The sequence below is a fragment of the Lissotriton helveticus genome, chromosome 10, assembly GCF_964261635.1.
Source record: "Lissotriton helveticus chromosome 10, aLisHel1.1, whole genome shotgun sequence".
Taxonomy (NCBI): Eukaryota; Metazoa; Chordata; class Amphibia; order Caudata; family Salamandridae; genus Lissotriton; species Lissotriton helveticus.
Genome location: NC_136071.1, coordinates 409,917,184 through 409,944,691, shown reverse-complemented (window position 1 = coordinate 409,944,691; position 27,508 = coordinate 409,917,184). Strand labels below are relative to the sequence as shown.

The 27,508-nt window shown below is 50.9% G+C and overlaps 1 protein-coding gene across 4 annotated transcripts in view; it reads right to left on the bottom strand.

The window, feature by feature from the left end:
- Nucleotides 1-27,508, bottom strand: part of GTF3C1 (general transcription factor IIIC subunit 1) — a 2,559,884-nt gene that overhangs the window by 899,412 nt on the left and 1,632,964 nt on the right. For all 4 annotated transcript variants that reach the window (XM_078662887.1, XM_078662886.1, XM_078662885.1 and 1 more), the window contains exon 21: nucleotides 6,010-6,145. In XM_078662887.1, coding sequence (XP_078519013.1) covers nucleotides 6,010-6,145 — 136 coding nt within the window. The remainder of the gene's footprint in view (nucleotides 1-6,009; nucleotides 6,146-27,508) is intronic.

Sequence of the window (27,508 nt, the reverse complement as noted above, 5' to 3'; positions counted from 1 at the left end):
TTCTATCCTTCTGCTTTACCCACTTACTTAGTATATGGTTTGCCATGCCCCTAGGGCACCATTGTAAATCGTGCGACTTACTGTATTTTTCTTAAGAGTCTTGTTATGTGCTTAGCCCTCTGATCTCATTAAGAGTTCAGAGGTGTTTGTTAGTAATAAATATATTGTTCATTTTCGTAACAACCTGTGTGGTGTCCTTTCATCTGGTATTCAAGGGGTTATATGTGGTAAAACAGCTGGCTTCACATGCCAAAAGAGTTTAGCCTAAGCCTGCTCTGTCCATGCTACCATTAGGATAGCTGGTCTATAAGGTTGACTTACAACCAATCACCATTACGGTTGTTTGGACTGATACAAGGTGATCCCTAGAACTAGTGAGCATCATATATCAGGCCAACTTCTCACAGCGACACCCTTGGGGCCGGCGAGGTCGGGAGGTCGACCGGCGGCGACCCGGATCCGGAACCGGCGCGGGGCGGACTGCCGGAGCTCGAGTCGCTTGCGGGACCGCTCCCCTCTAGCTTTAGACGTCAGGGCCTGGCAGTCGGAGCAGGACTTGTCTTCGTGGTCCAGGCCAAGACAGTGCAGGCACCGGCGATGGGGGTCGGTAACCGACATCAGTCGGTTGCAGTCGGCGCAGGGCTTGAACCCGGGCAACCCTACCGGCACCGTCGGAGTCGAGAGACTTCGAAAGTAGATCAAAAAGGATCATAAAAAGTTAGTAAGAAATTGACTAGGGGACAACTTTTTCCGGATCTGCGCTTGTTGGCGCGGAAAAAAGAAGAACTGACGTCAGCACGCGGAGGCGGCGTCTAAGTACTCCGACGACGTCATCACGGCGCCCACGACGGACGCGGAGCCGCGGACGACGCCTACCGACGCGCATGGGTACTGCTACGCAAAAATTTCCGGATCCAGTCTGACGCCTGGGGATATTCTAAGGTAAGGAATCTAATACTAACCTGTTTCTTTCAGATTCATGTCCCACTGTGGCATCACAGACGGAATTGGAGGGAAAAGGTGAGTAATGCCTTTGAGAAATCTATTAACAGGGGACTTGAAAAGAGAGGGCTGATCAGGGAGCCTGAGAAAGGCAGAGATCGCAGAAAGGTAGCCTTTGATAGTGCCCAGAGCAGAGCCCTGCCAGGCCAAAGAAAGAAGGAACAAAAGAACCTCTGAAAGAGGGACAGAAAGGGGATTCACAGCCTTTCCTGTGCACCATGCCACAAATTTGTTCCACTGGCAGACATATACCGATTTAGTGGAGGGATGCCTGGCTGCCAGAATGACATCAAGGACTTCAGGAGGCAAGTCAAACGGAATCAACGTTTCCGCTCAATCTCCACACATGTAGGTGGTGGCTTGACCGGTTCGGGTAGAGGACCGTCCCCTGCTGCTGCGACAGAAGATCCCCCGAAAGGGGTAGTTGGATCGGGGGATCTACGCTCATACTAAGTAGCTCGGGATACCAAACTCTTCGAGCCCAGTCCGGTCGCGCCTGGTCTTCAGCACTATGGGCAGAAGTGGTATAGGCAGAAAGGCGTACAATAGACCGTAGCTCCACTCTCTAACCGAGGCTCTCCCCACTGTCGAAATAAACCTTGCACCACCTCAGAGTGAAGACGCTACTCGTGATCCATCAGGCACCGGCGGCTGAATTTGTCCTCCCTGGCGTTCAAAGAACCTGCCAGGTGTTGAACCGTCAATGAAATGCTTTGATGTTCCAGCCACGTCCAGAGGTGCAGAGCCTCCTGACATAGGGTCCACGACCCCACCCCACCTTATTGTTGCAATACCACATGGCGGCGGTGTTGTCTGTGAACACCTGCACCACCTTCCCCTTGACAGAGGGAAGGAATGCCTTCAGTGCAAGAAGGATCGCCCGAAGCGCAACAAGTTTGATAGGGAGCCTGGACTCCGCGGGAGACCAGAGGCCTCTGATCTCCGCCTCCATCACCACTGTGTGCTCCAGTTGGAGAAGGGAGAGGGATCTATCATTGACCCAACGCTGATCCGTGAGCCACCACTGCAATGGCTGTGCAGTGCCCTCCGAGATCTGGACGTATTTCCCTGATGCTGCGCCCACTGGAACTTCAGGTCCCACTGCAGAGCCAGCATATGCCATCTGGCATGGTTGGTGAGCAGGATGCAGGAGGCCATGAGGATCAGGAGCCTCAAGGTCGTCCTGACTGAAACCTGGGACAAGGGCTGAAAGATCGGAATCATAGCCCGAATGTCCCAGACTCGCTGTTCGGGAGGATAGACCCGAAACTGCGCCATGCCCAGAACCGCTCCGATGAAGAGGAGCTTCTGAGAGGGAATCGGTGCAACTTCCGCACGTTGATGGAGAACCCCAGCAAATGCAGGAGGTCGGCCGTAGTCTGGAGGTGGGAGACAACTGCATGAGGCCGACCCGGCTTCAACAGCCAGTCGTCGAGATAGGGGAAGACTGAAAACCCTGATCTGAGCAGATGAGCTGCGACCACCGCCATCACTTTCGTGAACACCCGAGGGGTGCTGCTAAAGCCTAAGGGGAGCACGGTGAACTGAAAATGCTCCTGCCCTACCATGAACTGCAGGTAATGCCGGTGGGCCGGCAGGACGGGGATATGAAAATAAGCATCCTGCAGGTCCAACGCTACCAACCAGTCTTGTGGGTCTAGGGCAGACACGACCTGAGCAAGCTTGAGCGATTGAAGTTCCGAAGGTCTAAGATAGGACGCAGGACCTTGTCCTTCTTTGGAACCAATAATTAGTCGGAGTAACAACCACGACCTACTTCTGGCGTTGAAACGCGCTTGATGCCCCCCTTGGCCAAGAGCGTCGCAACTTCCTGCTGGAGAAGTGTGGTGGTACTGTGGTGGCATGGCTGAAAGGGTAGTCTCGAAGGGGAGGGAGTAGCCCCTTCAGACCAGTTGTAGAACCCACCTGTCCGATGTGATGGTGCGCCAATAGTGGAGGTGATGGCAAATCCTGCCACCCACTGGCGTCTGGTGGGCCTGAAACACCGGACTAGGAAGGTTTGGAGGCACCGGCTGCAGGGGTTGTGATGGACTGGCCCCGTGACCCGCCTCTGCGGGTCCCATGTCCGCTGCTGCGCTGAGACTGTTGTTGCACAGGCCTGTGGCTTTGAAATGGACGTGCTTGGGCGCCCCTTCCTTGCCCACAAAAGGAGGGAAAAGCAGAAGCGGAAGGAGAGGATGTGACCGAAAGGCCTAAGGACTTCGCCGTAGCCCGCAAGTCCTTAAAACTTTCCAACGCGCAGTCTGCTTTATCGCCAAACAGGCGAGTGGCATCAAAGGGCATGTCCATCAATGTGTTCTGGACATCCCCAGAAAAGCCAGTCGTCCTCAGCCAGGCGTGACAGTGTAGCGCCACTGTCGTTGAAATTGCACTGCCCAGCGAGGCAGCAGTGTCAAGACCACAACGGACGGTGAACTTGGCTGCGTCTCTCCCCTCAGCAATAGCTTGGGAAAGAATTGTCCGAGCCTCCACCAGACACTGAGGCAGCACTTGCGCCACCCTATCCCACACAGAATGGGAGAAACGGCCCAAGAGACATGCAGTGTTCACAGACCACTGGCCTGAACTGGTGGAAGAGAAAATCTTCCCAAATTACTCCAGTTTCTTGGATTCCCTGCCCGGAGGTGCGGAAGGGAATGCGCTTGGGGAAGCAGAGGCTTGGAGAACCAAGCTCTCGGGTGGGGTGTTGGGAGAAGAAAACTGGGTCGCCCGGGGCAGGGCGATGGCGTCGGGCCACGTTCTTGTCCACAGGAGCCCCTGTGTTGGGCCTGGACCAGGTGCCCAAAAGAACGTCTGAGAGTGCATCGTTAAAGGGCAGCAGCGGATCTGTAGTAGCAGAAGCTGGCCAAAGCACCTCTGTCAGGAGATTAGTCCTGACGGCCACAGTAGGGAGGTCGAGGTGGAGAGCCTCGGCTGCCCTACGCAACACCATAGAATATGATCCACCCTCCTCCGTAGCCACGGGAGAAGGACACAGTGCCCAGGTTCCAGAGCATAATCCTGGTCACCTGCATCCCCCGGATCCTCATCCCAGACAGGGACTAACTCGCATTGGGCTGCAAGAGGGTCTTCAGACTCCTCTGAATCCTCCCCGTCTTCCATAGCCTGTGGAACAGGTGGAACATACGTAGGTGGGTGAACAAAAGGAAAGAAATTCCCAAACGGCGTCAGAATCTGAGTCGGTCGACACCCTTCCGGCACCTTTCCCACGCCGGGGACGGCGTCGGGCGGGTTTGCGGCGGCGGCGTAGATGTTGGTGGAGGTCGTGCAGGGCCAACCGGCATGGACGGGGATCCAGGCCTTGGTCCACGGGGGTCCCTCGGCATCGACGCTGGAGTCGTCGACGACATTGGAGCCGGCGACGTCAAAGAATGAGGATCCCCAACCGGGCCCGCGGGGCTGAAGGTGGACCAGCGGGGCCAGACGGTCCAAAGACATGTGCCATGGCTGACAGGAACTCCTGCAGCTGGGCCAGAGTCGCCGATTGACCCGGAAAGGGTGGGTAGGCCATCGGCAACTGCGTAGGCTCCGTCGGAGCCGTAGGGGCGGCGCTAACTGCACCCTTAGCTGCGTCGCGCGACCGACTAGGGGAAGGCTAAGAGCAACGGTGCTTCTTCGACTTCTTATGTTTCGCCTTACCTGACTCCAGGTGCAAAGGCTTCGAGTGATGGTGATGGCTCCGTGGCCGATCCCCTGACCTCCCTCCGGACCGGGACTGTGTACGGCACGGAACCGACTCCCGGGCCTCCAGCCACTTTCGGGACTGGTCCCGCAAAGTTTTCGGAGCCATGGCCCGGCAGTGGGGGCAGGACTCGGATTCCTGGTTGCGCCCCAGGGAGTAGAGAGACTCAGATCTGTCACCGACATCGTGCGGGGCAGGCTGCGCAGGACTTTAAATCAGGCATCCCTATGCACCTGTAGATTGATTATATACTTGAAAACAGAGACAAAAAGTCCCCAAAAACTCAGTCAAAAAATGACTGGGGGGTACCGCTCTTCCCGGATCTGCACTTGCTGGAGCGGAAAAATAAAGTTTGTATACACAAAGGAGCTGCAGGGGTAGAGAACAGGTTGTCCCCCACTCATATTCTCATACACAACACGGGACCTGTTCACACAGTGAATCTCGTCCTCAGATCCTTACCAATCTATTGTAATTTCCATTGGGCCAGCGGTTTATCCTGTACCGTCTGTGCTTTCTGGATCTGGGTCACCATTTTTAGAAAAGAAAAAAAGTTACAATTTTAACTGTTGCGTTGGTTCTAATTGGTGTCTCCCTAAGTCAATCCCCTCCCCTCATGTGAAGTGTATATGCTTCAGGTGAGCGAAAAGAGATTATAGAGTGAATAAAATGTGAGAAAGGGTTGGTAGTGCATCACGGAAGTAACACCAAGGGAGTAAGCAGGATGGTACTCGCTTACTTCCTCAGGTTCTCATCATCAGCAACCACCAATCCATAACAAATGTGTGTGAGGTGAAAAAAGATAAGAAAGGTGAACACTGGTACTAGGATGTCAAACACTGCCTGCACATCAGATAGTTTATCTAGATGTACCGCAGGATCAACCAGAAATTAGGACTGCAAATGTACCAGTCAAAACCGAGCCAGAACACACTGGCTATTTTACTTTTATTCAGTGCTGTGTGTCTGCTCATTTAAGAGCCGACATGTTTCATGCCAAGGGAAGACTCACGGCAATTTCTTCAGGGCGTGGGTCAATCACTCCACCCTGCACCAATTGTTGTCTATTATTTAATGTTCCAGGAAGTTGCCCCTCATGGGCATACCTGTACCCTTAAGCTCATAGGAGTGTGTGCATAGTCACTGTCTCACTGGCTCTCACGTTCACTGCCTCCGTCAGTCGTGACCGCGTTGGTGTGTAGCGTGGTAATGAGAAAACACTACACACCAAGAGTGAGACAGTGACTGTCTATATGCGAAAGATTAAGAACTTTCATTTGATCCAACATAAAAAAGACACTAACCTTTCTAGGTTTGCTAAAGATATAACTGGTCCAGATCCAATTGCGTTTCAAATGTCCATAAAAACTCGAATCAAGACCTGCTGAACCCAATCCATCACCAGGAATAGAGCCATCATCTTTTACTTTGCGGCTGCCTCTATAATAAGGAGGAAACATTTGTTTTTAGCATTTAAGGTAACTTTTCCTTTGTTTCCCAACTAGTTTTAGGGTACACAAGTACTATTATCTATACACACACAAAAAAGTTCTAAAAAACACTGATCGCCTCATCCAAACCCCACACGCTACACTTTATATTTCAGAAGGAATATGCTACTTACCAGTATGCATCTGTTCTTGGCATGTAGGGCTGCTGACATTCATATCTGTGCATAGATCGCCGCCTAGTGTTGGGTCCGGATGATTGCACATTGTTGTCCTGGAAGAGTCTTCGAAGTATCACGAGATAGGTGGCTCCTCCCCTGGACTACAGTGCGCATGGGCATCCTCTCCATCTTCAGATTGTTTTTCGCCATTGTGGCAGAGATGGAGTATAATACAGTAAGTGATGACCATGCCTGAAAATGATTCTGAGTGCTACAGCTGCGACAGGCACTGGGGAGAAGGGCGGGCGATATGAATGTCAGCAGCCCTACATGCCAAGAACAGATGCATACTGGTAAGTAGCATATTCCATTCGAGGCATGTGGGCTGCTGAATTCTTATCTGTGCATAGAATAAATAGCAGTTACCTCCTTAGCGGCGGTTGCCCGTGCCAGCTGCAGCAGTCTGATAAAGAGTTCTGAGAACAGCCTGACCTACAGCAGCCTGCTGTTTGGAGTGTACATCTACGCAGTAGTGTTTGGTAAATGTATGTATGGTGGTCCATGTGGCTGCTCTACATATATCCTCTAGAGGAATGTTACCCAGGAAAGCCATGGATACCCCTAACTTGCGTGTGGAATGCGCTCTTGGGGGAACTGTTAATGTGCGTTTAGCTTTTTGATAACATATCTGTATGCATTTAACAATCCATCTGGCTATACCTGATTTGGAAATGGGGTTGCCTTTGTGTTGTGGAGAGAAGGCAACAAATAGTTGCTTTGTTTTCCTGAAATCTTTTGTCCTGTCTATGTAATACAGGAGAGCTCTTTTAACATCTAGCGTGTGCAGTGCTCGGTATGCCACCGAGTCTGGATTTGGGAAGAAAACGGGCAGTTCTATGGTTTGGTTAATGTGGAACTGCGACACCACCTTAGGCATGAAATTAGGGTTGGTACGCAGCACTACCCGATTAGCATGAATATGTATGAAAGGCTCTTGAATAGTTAGGGCTTGAAGCTCACTAACTCTTCTTAGCGATGTGATTGCCACTAGAAAAGCCACTTTCCATGTTAGAAACTGTATCTCACAAGAGTGAAGAGGTTCAAAGGGTGGTCCCATAAGTCTGGTGAGAACTATATTTAGATTCCAGACAGGTGAAGGAGGGTGTCTGGGAGGAATCACTCTTTTGAGTCCTTCCATAAAAGCTTTAATGGCTGGCACCCTAAAGAAAGAAAGATGCTGTCTGTTTTGAAGATAAGCAGCCATCGCGGCCAAATGTATCCTAATGGAACTATATGCCAGATTGCATCTGTAGAGATGCAACAAATAACATACTGTTTTGCGTGGATGCATCTAGCAGATTTATGTCATTATTGGAACAGTAAATGACAAATCGCTTCCATTTGGCCGCATAGCATGCCCTGGTTGTAGGTCTTCTTGCCTCCTTGATGATGATCATACATTCAGGGGGCAGGTTGAGGTAGCCAAACTATGACCTCAGGAGCCATATTGCAAGGCTCAACTGTTGCGGATCTGGGTGCTGAATGTCTCCACGGTTCTGAGTGAGGAGACTGGGTTTGAGGCGCAGCCTTCGGTGAGGCACCACTGAAAGTTCTAGAAATGTGGTGTACCACGCTTGCCTTGCCCACGTTGGAGCAATTAGGATGAGCGTCATGGAGTGCTGCCGCAGTTTGCGTGCCACTAGCGGTATGAGCGGTGCTGGAGGAAAAGCGTACGCAAATCTGCCTGACCAGTTCATCCATATCGCATTGCCCTGAGACTGCGGGTGTGGGAACCTGGCGGCGAAGGTTTGGCATTTTGCGTTTTCCTTTGTGGCGAATAGGTCTATCTCTGGATGACCCCACTGCTGGAAATATGGTTGGAGCACTGAGGGGTGTATCTCCCACTCGTGCATCTGGTGGCTGTGCCTGCTGAGCTGAGGTCTAGGGTTGCTAGGAAGTCCCCCTGACTGAGCAATGGTAGAACTTGCTGTAAAGTCAGCATGTGAAAATGTTCTGAAAAGATGTACTGGTACAGGGGTCTGAGGTCTAGAATGGGCCTGAGGGACCCGTCCTTTTTTGGGATTAAGAAGTACAGTGAGTAAACCCCTGTACCCTGCTGATTTAAAGGCACGAGTTCTATGGCCCCTTTTTGCAGCATGCAGAGTACTTCGTGCTGCAATAAGTGCATGTGCTCTGCGGACATAGGACGGTGCCTTGGGGGTATGTTGGGTGGAGTGGAGGTCAGTTCTAGACAATAGCCGTATTGGATAAGTTCTCTCACCCACCTGTCTGTGGTTATGCCTTCCCAGAATGGCAGGAACTGCTGAAGTCTTCCCCCGACCGGTGTAATATGGTCGGGGGGGGGGGGCAGTGACAAGACGTCACTGTTTATTGGTGGCGGAGGATCTGGTATTATTATTTCCGCGTCCTCTGCCTTTGGTGCTGTTCCCACGATATCCACCCCTATTGTCCTTTTTATAGGTGGTTTGCGTGCCCCCTCTGTTGTATTGGGCTTGCTGTGATGCCTGACCTCTGGAGGCTCCCCTGTTACCGGAGCGACGAAAGGAACCGCCCCTGAACTGTTGTGACTGCAGAGCCCCCATGGATTTTGCTGTCTGTGTCTTTTTTAATTTTCTCAAGGGTTGTGTCTACATCAGGACCAAAGAGAAAGTCAGGGTTAACCGGCTGGTTGAGCAAGGTAGTTTGTATCTCCGGCTTAAAACCAGAGATGCGTAGCCAGGCATGCCTTCTAAGCATCACACTTGTGTTTATGGCCCTAGCTGCCGTGTCTGCTGCATCTAGCGCACACTTGATGGATGCATTGGAAATTAATTTCCCCTCCTGTATCAGCATTTCTGCTCCCTCCTTATAAGCCTCAGACAGGTGTTGTAGTAGCTGCTCTAACGTGTCGTAGTGCACCCTATCATATCTGGCTAATAGGGCCTGTGTATTGGAGATCCTCCAAATATCTGCTTCTTGAGCCGCTACTCGCTTGCTAGATGCTTCAAAGACTTTCGATTCTTTGTCCGGAGGGGGAGCATCACCACTGGTTTGAGAGTTTGCCCTTTTACGAGCATTAGCCACCACAAGGGAGTCCAACGGGAGCTGGCCTTTGATGTACGTAGGGTCCACAGGTGCAGGCCGGTACTTCTTTTCAATCCTTGGGTTTACAACCCTTGCCGTCTCCTTGAAGATGCCAGTAGCGTGTTTAAGGACACTCTTTAGCATAGGCAATGTTTTTACTGATCTTTCTGAAGTTAAGAAAGTATCAAACAAAAAGTCCTCTTCTACTGGGTCAGCATGCATGTCCACATCATGGTTTTTGGCTGCCCTTTCAATCAAAGCGTTAAACGCCGCAGTATCTTCAGTAGGCGAGGTTTTGAGGGTATAGGACTGAGTGTCAGGCGTGGTGTGTGGTTCACCAGGGTCAACAGGGTCCGTCCAGGTTTGCTGTTCATCCTGATCTGTGTCAGCAGGATAATTGAACTCATCTTCATTGTATCCCTCCCCTATATCCTCATAGGTGCGTGTGGGCGAATAGGAATAGTCTTGTTCATAGGACTCCACAGGCTCAGAAAGAACAGGTGAGGTGGCCGAGTCCCTTTTTCTTTTGAGAGGGATTTTGTATGACTCCAAAGGAGTTTCTGGAACTATTTTCCGTTTGTAAATGGTGAGTCTACCAGAATCCGAGACTATGAACAGTTTCGACTGATTGTCATATGAGGGTGCTTGGAACATAACATCCTACTCAACAGACTGAGTCCTTGAAACTACCGACACTTTTTTGGTATTGTCGGTGGCCTTTTGTGGCTCAAAGGTTTTTGGTCGAGCGGTCGGGGGCAGTCCATATTTAATAGGTTGAGTAAGCAGTGGAGACGAACCGACCTTTTTTGAGGGTGTTGCCGTCTTCGATCCGACCAACTTTGTAGGATCACTGGGCTGCTTGCGGCCCTGCGTCGATTCGAGCTGTTGGTGCGCAACAGGTACGCCTTTCTGCTTCGACGCGACATGCTCTTTCGGGTCGGGAGCACTTCTAGACTCGAAGGCCTTGCTGGATATCGGCGTCGAGGCTGGAAGTTTGGGATTGACAGTCTTCCTAGCCTTGAGTCCTTTGCCAGTGTCGCCACCTTTGGGCGTGGACGTCGACAGCTTCAGTGCGACGTGCCTGACGGCAGACACAGGCTTCGGCGTCCCGTGTTTCGGGTCGACGCCCCCTTGTGACCCCGAAGGGTTGATGACACTTTTAGATTGGCTTGGAGCCGACGAATCCGAGGCTGTCGATCCGAGGACTGGCTTCAGCAGTTTCGGTATCGATACAGTTGCTGTCGGTTTCGGTTTCGCCGCTGAAAGTGGCTGATTTACCAATGGCTCCGTAGAAGTATTCTTAGCCGGGCCTGGACGCGGGGCTATAGAATGCGGGTTAAGATCTTGGCTAAGGCCTTCCGGCGATGCCTCGACCTGAGCTTTAGAGAGTATAGTGTCAGTATTGGGCCCCGTGATTGCGGATGGGACTTGCTCATCGCTCGAGTTGTCATTGACGGCTCCGATGGCTTCTGCGTCGTCTCCTACCTCGACGATGTCTTCCTCATAGACGTAGTCTTCTTCTTCGTCCACACTATAGTGCGAGTCGTGCTCCGATGCAGGGTCCGACTGCTGGTCAGGATCTTCCTCATCGGCGCCCTCGTTGTCATCAGCCCCGAAGATATTTTCTGGTTCTGGCGCTGTTTGCTGGGTCGACTGCCGCGCTACGCGTCGAAGCCGAAATGTTTTCTTTGACCGGAACTTGGAACAGGCCATGCAGCTGGCCGCGTCGTGGTCCGGGGATAGGCACTTATTGCACACTGGGTGCACATCAATTTGAGGGTATTTGGAGTTGCAGACGGGGCATCTCTTGATCGGGCTCCGTTCCATCGTCGATGCTCGTCGGGGCCTAGCTGTCGAAAAGGCAACACTGCCTTCGACGTCCTGTTCGAAGAACTGAAGTAAGTACTGGGCACCGAACGAGAGACAATACTGATGCCCCGAAGGCCTTTTGGCCTCGCGAAAAGTGTTTTAAGTATATTCCGAACTTGAGTCAAGAAAGTACATCCGAACCCAATGGTGGAAAAAAACAATCTGAAGATGGAGAGGATGCCCATGCGCACTGTAGTCCAGGGGAGGAGCCGGACTTCCAGACCTCTCCGACCTCTACTTACATCTGCAGCACAGCTGAGATCCGTGGGTGCGACAAGACACGTGGGACCGGCCATCTTGAAGAAACTGCACTTCGCTTCCAGCACGACTACAGAGGTATCCTCGACGAAGTGCTTTGGGGATTGAGAAGCCCCAGCCCCGCGCAGCTCCTGCACAGAAGATCAGCCCTCCAGAATCCACGAGATCTGCGTGGGGCCCTTTTGCTTGATTGCTGCTCGACGCGTGGTCTGGTCACTTGCCGGCTGGCTAGTGGCCTCCTAGACGACGATCCACGAAATCTACACCGCTGGTCTGGTTGCTCCAGACTGGCCCTTGCTCCCTTCCAAAAGAGGAGCACCTCGGACCCTCCTGGTCCGCACCAGACGCCGTTTCCACTCACCGCGTGGGTTGCCTTTGCCAAGGCCTGTTGACTCCAAATCCGGATCCGACACCGCCGACAGCGAGAGCCTGCGTGGGACAGCTCGTGCCTCCATCCTGGTCGTCAAAGACACCTCCTGGTCCACGTGGCTGTAGAGACAAGCGTCCACTCTTCACCTGATCGCGACGACAGCACCTGGGTCCTTCCTGGTTCCACTCCGGTCACTGGCTAGTTACTTTGAACACTGTCCCCTCTGCTTTCAGGTCCTCTTCTTCCTCGATCCACCCTTGGATCGCACCGGACATCTTCCACCTGGTCGCCTGCAGCATCTTTCTTCAAGGCTCCATAGACTTCAACGCGGAAACCCGACACACTTTGACACCTATGCACCCGCAGCCCGTGGGTGAGGTAACAAGAGCATTTCGGTGCTCAAGGGTAGATTAACTCTCCTAGTGTCCAGATTTCCAGTCGCTTTAGTCCTAGATAGTAAAGACTGTCCGTACTCACCTTTTTCGTAAACTGTACTGTCCATTGACTTTGTTCCGCATCTCGCGTGTGAGTTCACAATCTGCACACGCGTCCCGTGGGCCTCCTGCTATTTACCTAAGGTTAGGGTAGTGTAGTCCCAGCGATCCTACAGCCTCTGGACAGCTCCATTCCTTCTATCGATTTCCTTATACCACTTGTTTAGTATATGGTTTGACGTGCCCCTAGGGCAACATTGTAATTGTGCAACTTATCGTATTTTTCCTAAGAGTATTGTCATGTGCTTAGCCCTCTGAACTCAAAGAGTTCAGAGGTGTTTGTTATTAATAAATATACTGTTTATTTTCATAACAACCTGTGTGGTGTCCTTTCATCTGGTATTCAAGGGGTTATATGTGGTAAAACAGCTGGCTTCACATGCCAAAAGAGTTTAGCCTAAGACTGCTTTGTCCATGCTACCATTAGGATAGCTGGTCTATAAGGTTGACTTACAACCAATCACCATAAGGGTTGTTTGGACTGATACGAGGTGATCACTAGAACTAGTGAGCATCATATATCAGGCCAACTTCTCACACCCAGTCCGGAGCCACAAGGATGACTTGGGCCCGGTCCCGCCTGATCTTCTTCTGCACACTGGGCATAAGTGGTATAGGCGGAAAGGCGTACAACAGACCGCAACTCCACTCGCAATGAAAAGCGTCTCTGAGCGAGTGCCGCCATGGAAATTCCAACGCGCAGAACTGATGACATTCCGCGTTCTCTTCTGTGGCGAATAGATCCAACCAAGGCTCTCCCCACTGCTGAAAGAGGCCTTGCGCCACGTCCGAGTTCAGGCGCCATTCGTGATCAATCATGCACCGACGGCTGAGTTCAGACGCCCTGGCGTTCAGAGAACCTGCCAGGTGTTTAACCACCAGGGTCACGCCCTGATGTTCCAGCCACTGCCAGAGGTGCAGAGCCTCCAGGCATAGGGTCCACGACCCCACCCGCCCCGTTTGTTGCAGTACCACATGGCGGTGGTGTTGTTCGTGAACACCTGCACTACACCCCCCTGGACAGAGGGGAGGAATGCCTTCAGTGCAAGCCGGATCGCCCGCAGCTCCAGAAGGTTGATGTGAGCTGGGACTCCGCCGGAGACCAGAGGCCTCTGATCTCCGCCTCTCCCATGTGGCCCCCCCCAGCCCTGGAGGGACGCGTCCGTCACAACTACGTGCTCCGGTTGGTGTAGGGAGAGGGATATGCCGCTGACCCAATCGCGGTCCGTGAGCCACTACTGCAAATGTCTTGTAGTGCCCTCCGAGATCAAGACATGGTCGGACAAGTTGCCCTGATGCTGGGCCCACTGAAACTTCAGTTCCCACTGCAGAGCCCGCATCCGCCACCTGGCGTGATGCACCAGAAGGATACAGGAGGCCATTAGCCCCAGAAGACGCAGCGTCAACCTGACCGAGACTCAGGATAAAGGCTGAAAGATCGGAATCAGAGCCTGAATATCCCGAACCCGCTGTTCGGGAAGATAAACCCGAAACTGCTCCGAGTCCAAAACCGCTCCGATGAAGAGGGGCTTCTGAGAGGGACACAGATGTGACATCGGCACATTGATGGAGAACCCGAGCAGGTGCAGGAGGTCAGCTGTAGTCTGGGAGGTGGCTGACGACTGTCTGGGGCGAGCCCGCCTTCAACAACCAGTCGTCGAGGTAGGGGGAAGACTGAAACCCCTAACCTGCGCTGATGAGCTGCGAGCACCACCATCACTTTCGTGAACACCCGTGTGGCGCTGGTATGGCCGAATGGGAGCACGGTAAACTGAAAGTGCCCGTTGTAGGAGAGTGGGGTCTGCAATCCTATGGTCACCCCAGATTTTTGCTTTTTGTTTCACTGGTTTACGACTTTCCCTGGCTGTGGGCCTGCTAATCAGACCCACAGCCTAGCTGTTCTCTCTCTAAATTGACAAGCATGTACCTTAGGTGCATTTACCAATTGGTACTGGGCCACCTTATCAGTCCCTGTACAGTATACCATAGGTATCCAGGGCATAGGTGTACCCAGGGCCTACCAGGGGCTGAAGCATGTATTATGCCACCCCTGGCTGGCCATCTAACCAGACACAACTGGCTGCACGACAGCTGGGGCAAGGTGGTGCAATCACCCTTTGCTTTAGATATAGTTACCTATATCTAAACCTAAAATGGACACATATATTCCTATCAGTCACTCCTATGGAAGGCCTTATCAATCCTGAAGGCAGAGTGCTTGGAATCATGTGAGATGGTGCTCTGGCATGAGCTGAGCCCGTTTGCAGCTTGCGGAACCAAGTCCTAATAGCTGTTCCATGATAACGCTATACCATATACTCTTAAGTGCATTATAATTAGGGCTCCCGGTTTTATGGTATTTATTCTTTTGCCATTTCCGTCTGTATTTATCTATATTTATTTTTTGGGCATTTTTTCTGTATTTATCCGCATTTATTTTTGCCACAAGCAAAAAATGAAGCTACAGCTAGTATTTTTCCACATTTATTTCAGTCCCCAAAAAACATGGACACAAGAGCCGAGGGAACAACAAACTACATGGCAACAAACTCAACACACAACGATCACAATGCAAAAGGGACACCACAAGCCACCAGGCTGCAGACAGACATGGGGTTAAGTGTGCGTCCAGCTACAAAAGTTGGATCTAGGACTAGTTGTTGCAGACCCAGAACATGAGATAACATGGGCTAATGTTTTCCCAACATTCTGGGCCCGACCACATTATTTCGGACAGCCCTCAGCACTGAACACTGTACAGGCACATGCAGCAGAGGAAGGGCCTATTGAGAGACCGCTGCGCTGAACTCTAGGTATTTGCCATAGAAGGTGTTCTCGGGGTAATGAGAGATAAAGTTTTATGCTGGGGAATATTGTTATCAAATATAGGAGTGGAAACTGTGACTGGGGCAACGCAAACCCTCACACCTCCCACAGGCTGCACCTGTCTACTTAACTATCGAGTGCTCTCAATTTGAGAATTTCTGTTTTCCTCTGTGTAACTGCGTTTGCGCGCTAACGTTTATTAACATATTTTTTTTAAAGAAATGTGTACATCTAGAATACCAGCCCTTAATGTAAAACAAATGCTGCTTGGCCAAAAACTATTCATCCTGCAGTGTATTATTTGGCATTATAAAAACACAGTGCTGTTCAGTGTCATCACAGCATGGTCGCAGAATTTAAAGTGCAGATACAGAATATGCAATGGATCCTGACAGGAAATAACTGATGCCTTTTCAGTTGATGAGTTAGTGTGTTTGCCCACTGCCACTCTGGGCTGGCAGACACTTGGTTCATGGGACTGCAAGATGGAGGCGGTAAATGTTTCTGAAAACGTTTCTAATTTCTCCTAATTTTAGTAAAGTTAACAATTTGCACAACGCTGCTTGTGACATTCTCTCACATTGCATGACAGAATTTCTGTGACTCATCAATGATGTCAGGCGTCATGAAATGTGATTTCCAGGTATTGCAGGTGCTCTCAGTGCAATGTGTACTTGTGGGCCTTTCGTTGGTGGTGGCAGAGTCGAGACCCGTCCACTCTAGCAGTGTCTGTGAGGAAGAAGAACATTGGCAAAGAGGGCCCTTTATTTTTCATGAAACAACCCTTGGCCATTAAATACACGGTCCAGGGTAATAGCACCCAGTAAAGTATGAAAGGCATTTTAAACCTTTACACTTGAGTTTACGCAAATTGTCTTACAGCTCTGGAAATAGCGAGCATAAACCACAACAGTGAGATAAACAGGCTTCTGTGTGGGTGTCAGTGTTTGATTTTCGAGTGGCCTATTCCCCTTTTTATGGAGATTGATGACACAGGTTGCCTTCCTTTGGCGCTGCATGTGTAACACCTCATTGATGGCTCGCTAATGTGCCCTGCCAAGAATCCTTTGTTTTGCTAATGCCCTGCTCCCTCCTACATGGGCTGGGATGTAGAGCCAAATTACGGGGTGTGTGCTACGAAGAATTTCGGAGGGGGGGAGGGGGCTGAGGGCTGATTCTCCCAGCAATTTGCAGAGCAGGGATGCAGGGACGCTATGAAGTGAAGGGGTGAGAAAACACAACAAAGCCTCGTTATTAAATAAATGGTCTTTTAAAGACCTCTGAAGTACTTGTGCAGCTGTGTGTGACCCCGGGAAGCTAGGCTGACACACACGGGGGGCAGCGGGGGTCACAGGTCTGAAGCTCTTTGAGCCCCGTGGCGCTGCGCAACATTAATCTGTCCCCTGAGGCCACAGAAAGAGACTTGTCAACAGATGCAGAGTTCAAAAGAAGGGCTGGGGCAGCAACAAAAGGAACAGGGGAATGGCAACTCTGGGCTGAAGCACGGCCATTTACTAGTATTTTACCGTTTTTACATATAAATACATACAAAGAAAAAATTGTTTTCCGTCTGTATTTATATGTAAAAATCCGTTTAAACGGAAAACCGGGAGCCCTAATTATAATCCTCGCGGTTAAATGCCAACTCTGGTATAACATTATCAAAACATGTCGAGTAAGGTGTCGTACGAATTGGAATACTACCCCCTCGCCAATTCTGGCGACGGGGGTAGCATTCCACCCTTCTAGAGGGCCACGAGATGTATGTAACTGAGAACCCCGGTTAAAGTTAACTCGAGCCTTGGCATCACAAAAATGGATGCTGCCACCACAGACACAAGTCTGACCTCCTGCTGCTGGGAGTCCTTCCAGCGAGGGTGGCTTGGACAAAGGGTTTCCTGCCTTGGGAGGTGCTAGTACCACCCCAGACAGGATTTTGTGTATTGGGTAGAGTAGGCTTGAAAGGAATGAGACATGCCTGGGGCACACAAGGTGCCCTGTGCATACACCGGTTCCAACCAGTTGCTGGGGCACTCCAGCCCCAGCTCTGGCGGGAAACCGGACAAAGGATTGGGGGTGTAGCCACCCCCCCTTCCTGGTCCCACCCAGGGGAGGGACCTAGTCAGTAGTGCAGCCCCCTTTAGCAAGATAAAGGTAGGAGCTGGTCCCATTCCAAATCAGATTATCCTGAACTATTCTACAAGAAGAAACTCTGGCCCTTCGACGTTCTGCTCCACAGAAGACTGAAGAATCTCCCTTGTGGACAAGGAGTGTCCACCCTGCACAAGCAGGCACCACCAAGCGTCCAACGGCTTCCCTTTGTCGTCTTCCCTCGAGGATCCAGACTTCAGAGCCCGACGAGACCCGGATTCCCAGACCTCTCCGACCTCAACCCACATCTGCAGCAAAGCTGAGACCCGTGGGACCGGCCATCTTGGAAGAAACTGCACTTCGCTTCCAGCACGACTCCCGAGGTAAACTCGACCAAGTGCTTTGGGGACTGAGAAGCCCCATCCCCGAGCAGCCCCTGCACCGAAGTTCAGCCCTCCAGCATCCACGAGATCTGCGTGGGGCCCTTCTGCTTTGTTGCTGCTCGACGCGTTGTCTGGTCACTTGCCGGCTGGCTAGTGACCTCCTAGACGACGAACCTTTGAATTTTCACTGCTGGTCTGGTTGCTCCAGACTGGCCCTTGCTCCCTTCCAAAAGAGGGGCACCCCGGACTCTCCTAGTCCGCACCAGACGCTTTCTTCACTCACCGCGTGGGTCGCCTTTGCCAAGGCCTGTTGACGCTGATTCCGGATCCAACACCGCCGACAGCGAGAGCCTGCGTGGGACAGCTCGTGCCTCCATCCTGGTCGTCGAAGACACCTCCTGGTCCACGTGGCTGCAGAGTCAAGCGTCCACTCTTCACCTGAACACGACGACGACATCTGGTTCCTTCCTGGTTCCACTCCAGTCACTGGCTAGTGACTGTGAACATTGTCCCCTCTGCTTTCAGGTCTCCTTCTTCAACAATCCACCCTTGGATTGCACCGGACATCTTCCTCCTGGTCGCCTGCAGCATCTTTTCTTTCAGGCTCCATTGACTTCAACGCGAGAACCCGACGCACTTTGAACCCTATGCACCCGCGGCCCGTGGATGAGGTAACAAGAGCATTTCGGTGCTCAAGGGTAGTTTACCTGTCAAAGTGTCCAGTTCCACAGTCGTTTTTGTCCTACCTAGTCAGGATTGTCCGTACTCACCTTTAACTTGAACTGTACTGTCCATAGACGTTGTTATGCATCTCGTGTGTGAGTTCACACTCTGCACACGCGTTCCGTGGGCCCCCTATTACTTACCTGAAGTTAGTGTAGCGTGGTCCCACCGATCCTACTGCCTCTGGACAGCTCCATTCCTTCTATGGACTTTCACATTCCACTTACTTAGTATATGGTTTGTCGTGCCCCTAGGGCACCATTGTGATTTCGTGCAACATATCGTATTTTTCCTAAGAGATTGTCATGTGCTTAGCCCTCTGACCTCAAAGAGTTCAGAGGTGTTGTTATTAATAAATAGACTGTTTATTTTCATAACAACCTGTGTGGTGTCCTTTCATCTGGTATTCAAGGGGTTATATTGTGGTAAAACAGCTGGCTTCACATGCCAAAAGAGTTTAGCCTAAGACTGCTTTGTCCATGCTACCATTAGGATAGCTGGTCTATAAGGTTGACTTACAACCAATCACCATAAGGGTTGCTTGGACTGATACAAGGTGATCACTAGAACTAGTGGGCATCATATATCAGGCCAACTTCTCACATTGGTGTGCAGCGGTTGGGATTTGAGCTTGCTGTTGTTTTTACCACGTATAATCTTGAAATATCATTTGAAAGATCACATAAGGTACTCTAGGTACATATAACAAGCTTAGAAATACTCTGAGTTCTACTGAACCAGCTGTTGTAGTAGAAAGGGCCTAGCACACCCTAACTACAACTCTTAGCAAGGGATCAGTAGGAAAACCCATAGTGTAGGTAGGTGCATCACTTACACCACACTAGAAGCATGTCTACCCATGGAGAGTCTTCTGAGACTCCCCTAGTGGTTAGGGACCCTCCACAGGTCCTTTTCAGATATGCAGCTCTCAGTTTCCAGGAGATGAGACAATTGTGTACCTCCAGGAAATTGAAACACGGTTCTAACCCTACCACTCCTTTTCTGTTAGGCCTCTTAGAGACATATGATGCTAGAAAAGCTTCTCATACAGATGGGAGCATGCCAGCCTTAGAAGGTACCCTTGGTGATCCTGACCTCCCTGAAACTGAGGAAGTAGAGGAGGAGGAGGATGAAGAGGATCCTTCTGGGGATGAGGCAGACAAAGGTCCTGAGATAGTCAGCAGACTTACTAGGGCCAACTTAGACCTACATAGGGAAGGATCTGGGGGACCCCCAGTACTGACCCTCAGCAGGCCTAACTTTGGAGTTAGAAGAGACAGGTCTCATTCTAGGGACTCCAATAGATCTGTGCACTCTCATGCCTCTTCTCAGAGGAGAATGACTTCTCCCCAGAGGAGAATGACTTCCCCCCAGAGGAGAATGACTTCCCCCCAGAGGAGAGAACATGAAGCAAGGATGAAACAGGCTAATCTGAGGATCCAGAGGGAAGAACTTGCCCTTGCCAAGGAGAAGCTTGCCTTTGCTAGAGAGCAACAGTTAAGTGGGGTAGTCCCCACTGGTGGCAGCAGTATCCCCAAGGATAAAGACAGGAGTTTTGACAATAGACACCCAAGTAAAATAGTGCCCCCCTATAAGACTGGGGATGATATCCACAAGTGGATGACATGCTTTGGAGAGAGCCTGCAAAGTACAGCAGGTACCCCAGAGTCAGTGGGCAGCTATATTGTGGCTCTCCTTTGAAGGTAAAGGTAGAGACAAGCTCCTCACTGTTAGAGATGAGGATGCTAATGATTACCAAGTCTTGAAACTTGCACTGATTGATGGGTTTGGCTTAACCACTGAACAATACAGGTTAATGTTCAGGGATACCCAGAAAACTCAGGCTCAAGATTGTACTGACTTTGTTGATTGTGCCACTAAGGCTCTGGAGGGCTGGTTACTGGGAAGTAAAGTTACTGATTACACAGGATTGTATAATCTAATTATGAGAGAGCAAATCTTAAATAATTGTCAGAACCAGTTGTTGCATCAGCACTTGATTGACTCAGATCTGACCTCTCCCCAAGAATTGGGAAAGAAGGCAGACAGATGGGTCAGGACAAGGGTCAAGCAGCAGAACCAGAACCAGGGTGGTGGCCAGAAGAAAGCAGACCAGAAGGGTAATGAGAATACGCAAAATGACCAGAAGTCTTCAACAGGGCCCCAACAATCTAAAGAGGGTGGGTCCCAGAATTCCCAAAAGAAGAAGAATGATGGTCCTAAGAAACCATGGTGCCAATACTGTAAAAGTAAGACTCAATGGTTTAGTGATTGCACCAAGAAAGGCCAAACTCCTACCACTACTGTCCCTAAGACACCTGCACCCCCTAGTACAGTTAGTAGTGGTAGTGTAACCCACAAGGCTATAGTTGGGTTAACCCTGGGAACTGAGGTGGGTTCTGACTTAGTTAGAATACCAACTCAGGCAGTTCTTGTTTGTACTGGGGACATGGATATGACCCCTACCATAAGTCCCAGTACTCTGGGCAAATACAGACAAACGCCTTTAATCAATAGAAAGATGGCTCAGGCCTACAGGGACACATGTGCCAGTGTTACTATGGTGACACCAACATTTGTGGACCCTGACCAGATCATGCTAGGTTCAGACTACCTAGTGACCAATGCTAGCAATGTCACTACCAATCACAGTATGGCAATTGTTAATTTCTCCTGGGGAGGGGTAACTGGCCTCAAAAGGGTTGTAGTTAGTTCAGACCTCCCAGTAGATTGTCTTTTGGGAAATGATTTGGAATCCTCACTGTGGTCAGATGTGGAGTACAGGACTCATGTAGAAATGCTAGGTCTCTCCTCACATGTGCTTGCTGTGACTAGGTCACAGGCCAAGAAATGCCCAGCTGAACTATTGCTGGATCCTGGAAGAATGGACCAGACACTACCCAAGAGAAAGAACAGTAGGGGTAAGGTTGACCCTTCCCCCCCTGCCCCAGGTTGAGGATCAGCTCTCTCAGGAGACTGACCCCAAGACCCCAGAAGGAACTGTCCTAGAAGAGCTTGAGCCTGAACAGGTTGAGTTTCTGGGGACAGGGGGACCTTCTAGGGCAGACTTAAGGCAGGCACAGTTAGACTGTTCCTCTCTTGAACCCCTCAGACAGCAGGCTGCTGCTGAGGCTGCAGGGAATGCTACAGGTGCCCATAAGGTATATTGGGACGATGGACTCCTATACTCTGAGGCAAGAGACCCCAAGCCTGGTGCTACCAGGAGGCTGGTCATCCCCTTGTCTCTTAGAGGTTTCCTTCTCACCTTAGCCCATGAAATTCCCCTTGCAGGTCACTTAGGCCAGAACAAGACTTGGGACAGGCTTGCCCCACACTTTCACTGGCCTCATATGTCTGAAGACACTAAAGAGTTTTGTCGCTCATGTGTCACCTGACAAGCCAGTGGCAAATCAGGTGGCACCACAAAGGCCCCCCTTATACCACTACCTGTGGTGGGGGTTCCCTTTGAAAGAGTGGGGATTGACATTGTTGGACCAATGGACCCCCCCAACAGCATCTGGGCACAGATTTATACTGGTGGTAGTGGATCATGCCACCAGGTATCCAGAAGCTATTCCCCTTAGGACCACTACAGCTCCTGTTGTGGCCAGGGCCCTGCTTGGAGTTTTCTCCAGAGTGGGGTTTCCTAAGGAGGTTGTCTCTGATAGAGGTGCAAACTTCATGTCAGGATACTTGACTGCTATGTGGAAGGACTGTGGTGTGAATTACAAATTCACCACCCCCGATCACCCACAGTGCAATGGGCTTGTTGAAAGATTCAACAAGACCCTCAAAGGGATGATAAAAGGGTTACCTGAAAAGCTTAGGCGAAGATGGGACATCCTTTTACCCTGCCTTCTGTTTGCTTACAGAGAGGTCCCACAGAAGGGGGTTGGTTACAGCCCTTTTGAGCTTTTGTTTGGACATCCTGTAAGAGGACCCCTATGTCTTGTGAAGGAAGGATGGGAGTTACCTCTCAAAAAGCCTAAACTTGACATAGTGGACTATGTACTTGGACTCCGCTCCAGGATGGCAGAGTACATGGAGAAGGCATCTAAAAACCTGGAGGCCAGCCAAGAACTCCAAAAAGCTTGGCATGACCAAAAGGCTGTCCTAACTGTTTACCATGCAGGACAGAAGGTGTGGGTGTTGGAGCCAGTGGCCCCAACAGCTCTCCAAGACAAATGGTCTGGACCCCACATCATCATTGAGCAAAAGGGAAAAGTCACCTACTTGGTGGACATGGGAACTCCCAGGAGCCCTCACAGAGTACTTCATGTGAATAGGCTCAAAGCATTTGTTGACAGGGAGGACATGGGCTTGCTCATGGCCACAGATGAGGGGCAGGAGGAAGAGAGTGACCCTCTCCCAGACCTGCTCACTCAGAACCCTGATGATGGGTCAGTAGATGGTGTAGTCTTTTCGGACAACCTCTCTGAGCATCAACAAAAGGATTGTAAACAAGTCCTTCAATCCTTCAGACAAATGTTTTCTTTGACCCCCAGTCAGACAAACTGGTGCACACATGAGGTGGACACTGGAGACAGTCTGCCTATAAAGAGTAAAATCTACAGGCAACCTGACCACGTCAGGGACTGCATAAAAACTGAAGTACAAAAGATGTTGGAGTTGGGAGTCATTGAACCCTCAGAGAGCCCTTGGGCTAGTCCTGTAGTTCTAGTACCAAATCCTCACACCCAGGATGGTAAGAGAGAGAGATGAGGTTTTGCGTAGACTACAGGGGTCTCAATGCTGTCACTAAGACAGATGCCCATCCAATACCTAGGGCAGATGAACTGATAGACAAGTTGGCTTCTGCAACTTTCTTAAGTACATTTGACCTAACAGCTGGTTATTGGCAAATCAGGTTAGCTGAGGATGCCAAGGCCAAGACAGCATTTTCTACCCCTGGAGGTCATTACCAATTTGTGGTGATGCCCTTTGGTTTGAAAAATGCACCTGCCACTTTTCAAAGGTTGGTGAACCAAGTTCTCACTGGGTTGGATGCCTTTTGTGCAGCATATCTGGATGATATTGCTGTCTTTAGCTCCACCTGGGAGGATCACCTGATCCACCTGAGGAAAGTTTTAGAGGCCCTGCAAAAGGCAGGACTCACTATCAAGGCTACCAAGTGCCAGATAGGGCAGAGTCAGGTTGTGTACCTGGGCCACCTTGTGGGTGGAGGCCAGGTTCAACCATTGGAGAGCAAAATACAGGCCATAAAGAACTGGGCTCCTCCAACCACCCAGACACAGGTCAGAGCTTTCTTGGGCCTGTCTGGTTACTATAGGAAGTTTGTCAAGAATTATGGGTCCATTGTGACACCACTTAATGACCTGACAAGCAAGAAAATGCCAAAGAAAGTTCAGTGGACAGTTAGCTGTCAAAAGGCATTTGATGACCTAAAGCAGGCCATGTGTACTGCACCTATTCTCAAGAGTCCTGACTACTCCAAATCCTTCATTGTCCAAACAGATGCATCTGAGTTGGGTGTGGGAGCTGTTCTTTCTCAACTGAATATTGATGGTCATGACCAACCCATTGCTTTTATAAGCAGAAGGCTGACCCCTAGAGAGAAACGTTGGTCAGCTATAGAGAGGGAGGCCTTTGCTGTGGTTTGGGCCCTGAAGAAGTTGAGGCCCTACTTGTTTGGAACTCACTTCAAGATTCAGACCGACCATAAGCCCCTCCTATGGCTAAATCAGATGAAAGGTGAAAACCCCAAACTTCTTAGGTGGTCCATTTCCCTACAGGGGATGGACTTTACAGTGGAGCACAGACCAGGGACTGACCATGGCAATGCAGATGGTCTCTCCAGGTATTTCCACTTAGAACAGGAAGACTCACCTGGTCAAGGTTAGTTTAATGTCCCTAAGTTTGGGGGGTGTTATGTAGGAGAGTGGGGTCTGCAATCCTATGGTCACCCCAGATTTTTGCTTTTTGTTTCACTGGTTTACGACTTTCCCTGGCTGTGGGCCTGCTAATCAGACCCACAGCCTAGCTGTTCTCTCTCTAAATTGACAAGCATGTACCTTAGGTGCATTTACCAATTGGTACTGGGCCACCTTATCAGTCCCTGTACAGTATACCATAGGTATCCAGGGCATAGGTGTACCCAGGGTCTACCAGGGGCTGAAGCATGCATTATGCCACCCCTGGCTGGCCATCTAACCAGACACAACTGGCTGCACGACAGCTGGGGTAAGGTGGTGCAATCACCCTTTGCTTTAGATATAGTTACCTATATCTAAACTTAAAATGGACACATATATTCCTATCAGTCACTCCTATGGAAGGCCTTATCAATCCTGAAGGCAGAGTGCTTGGAATCATGTGAGATGGTGCTCTGGCATGAGCTGAGCCCGTTTGCAGCTTGCGGAACCAAGTCCTAATAGCTGTTCCATGATAACGCTATACCATATACTCTTAAGTGCATTATAATCCTCGCGGTTAAATGCCAACTCTGGTATAACATTATCAAAACATGTCGAGTAAGGTGTCATACGAATTGGAATACTACCCCCTCGCCAATTCTGGCGACGGGGGTAGCATTCCACCCTTCTAGAGGGACACGACATGTATGTAACTGAGAACCCCAGTTAAAGTTAACTCGAGCCCTGGCATCACAAAATGGATGCTGCCACCACAGACACAAGTCTGACCTCCTGCTGCTGGGAGTCCTTCCAGCGAGGGTGGCTTGGACAAAGGGTTTCCTGCCTTGGGAGGTGCCAGCACCACCCCAGACAGGATTTTGTGTATTGGGTAGAGTAGGCTTGAAAGGAATGAGACATGCCTGGGGCACACAAGGTGCCCTGTGCATACACCGGTTCCAACCAGTTGCTGGGGCACTCCAGCCCCAGCTCTGACGGGAAACCGGACAAAGGATTGGGGGTGTAGCCACCCCCCCTTCCTGGTCCCACCCAGGGGAGGGACCTAGTCAGTAGTGCAGCCCCCTTTAGCAGGATAAAGGTAGGAGGTGGTCCCATTCCAAATCAGATTATCCTGAACTATTCTACAAGAAGAAACTCTGGCCCTTCGACGTTCTGCTCCACAGAAGACTGAAGAATCTCCCTTGTGGACAAGGAGTGTCCACCCTGCACAAGCAGGCACCACCAAGCGTCCAGCAGCTTCCCTTTGTCGTCTTCCCTCGAGGATCCAGACTTCAGAGCCCGATGAGACCCGGATTCCCAGACCTCTCCGACCTCAACCCACATCTGCAGCAAAGCTGAGACCCGTGGGTGCGACGAGACACGTGGGACCGGCCATCTTGGAAGAAACTGCACTTCGCTTCCAGCACGACTCCCGAGGTAAACTCGACCAAGTGCTTTGGGGACTGAGAAGCCCCATCCCCGAGCAGCCCCTGCACCGAAGTTCAGCCCTCCAGCATCCACGAGATCTGCGTGGGGCCCTTCTGCTTTGTTGCTGCTCGACGCGTTGTCTGGTCACTTGCCGGCTGGCTAGTGACCTCCTAGACGACGAACCTTTGAATTTTCACTGCTGGTCTGGTTGCTCCAGACTGGCCCTTGCTCCCTTACAAAAGAGGGGCACCCCGGACTCTCCTAGTCCGCACCAGACGCTTTCTTCACTCACTGCGTGGGTCGCCTTTGCCAAGGCCTGTTGACGCCGATTCCGGATCCAACACCGCCGACAGCAAGCCTGCGTGGGACAGCTCGTGCCTCCATCCTGGTCGTCGAAGACACCTCCTGGTCCACGTGGCTGCAGAGTCAAGCGTCCACTCTTCACCTGAACACGACGACGACATCTGGTTCCTTCCTGGTTCCACTCCAGTCACTGGCTAGTGACTGTGAACATTGTCCCCTCTGCTTTCAGGTCTCCTTCTTCAACAATCCACCCTTGGATTGCACCGGACATCTTCCTCCTGGTCGCCTGCAGCATCTTTTCTTTCAGGCTCCATTGACTTCAACGCGAGAACCCGACGCACTTTGAACCCTATGCACCCGCGGCCCGTGGGTGAGGTAAGAAGAGCATTTCGGTGCTCAAGGGTAGTTTAACTGTCCTAGTGTCCAGTTCTACAGTCGTTTTTGTCCTACCTAGTCAGGATTGTCCGTACTCACCTTTAACTTGAACTGTACTGTCCATAGACGTTGTTACGGTTCTCGCGTGTGAGTTCACACTCTGCACACGCGTTCCGTGGGCCCCCTATTACTTACCTGAAGTTAGTGCAGCGTGGTCCCACCGATCCTACAGCCTCTGGACAGCTCCATTCCTTCTATTGACTTTCACATTCCGCTTACTTAGTATATGGTTTGTCATGCCCCTAGGGCACCATTGTGATTTCGTGCAACTTATCGTATTTTTCCTAAGAGATTGTCATGTGCTTAGCCCTCTGACCTCATAAAGAGTTCAGAGGTGTTGTTATTAATAAATAGACTGTTTATTTTCATAACAACCTGTGTGGTGTCCTTTCATCTGGTATTCAAGGGGTTATATTGTGGTAAAACAGCTGGCTTCACATGCCAAAAGAGTTTAGCCTAAGACTGCTTTGTCCATGCTACCATTAGGATAGCTGGTCTATAAGGTTGACTTACAACCAAACACCATAAGGGTTGCTTGGACTGATACAAGGTGATCACTAGAACTAGTGAGCATCATATATCAGGCCAACTTCTCACACCCGTGGCCTACCGTGAACCGCAGGTAACGCCGGTGGGCCGGCAGGACGGGGATGTGAAAATAAGCGTCCTGCAAGTCCAACGCTACCATCCAGTCTCCAGGGTCTAGGGCAGCTAAGACCTGAGCCAGTGTCAGCATCTTTAACTTTTCCTTCCGGAGGAAGCTGTTGACGTTCCGCAGGTCCAAGATAAGGCGTAGGCCCCCTTTGCCCTTCTTGGGTACCAGAAAGTAGTGGGAGTAACAACCACTCCCTACTTCTGGTCCAGGAACGCGCTCGATGGCCCCCTTGGCCAAGAGGGCCGTAACTTCCTCGATGAGAAGTGTCAAGTGATCCCCGACACGCGGTGGCACTGCGGTGGCATGGCTGGAGGGGACGCCTCGAAGGGGAGGGAGTAGCCCCTTCGGACGATTTGCAGCACCCACCTGTCCGAAGTGACAGTGCGCCAGTGGTGGAGGTGATGG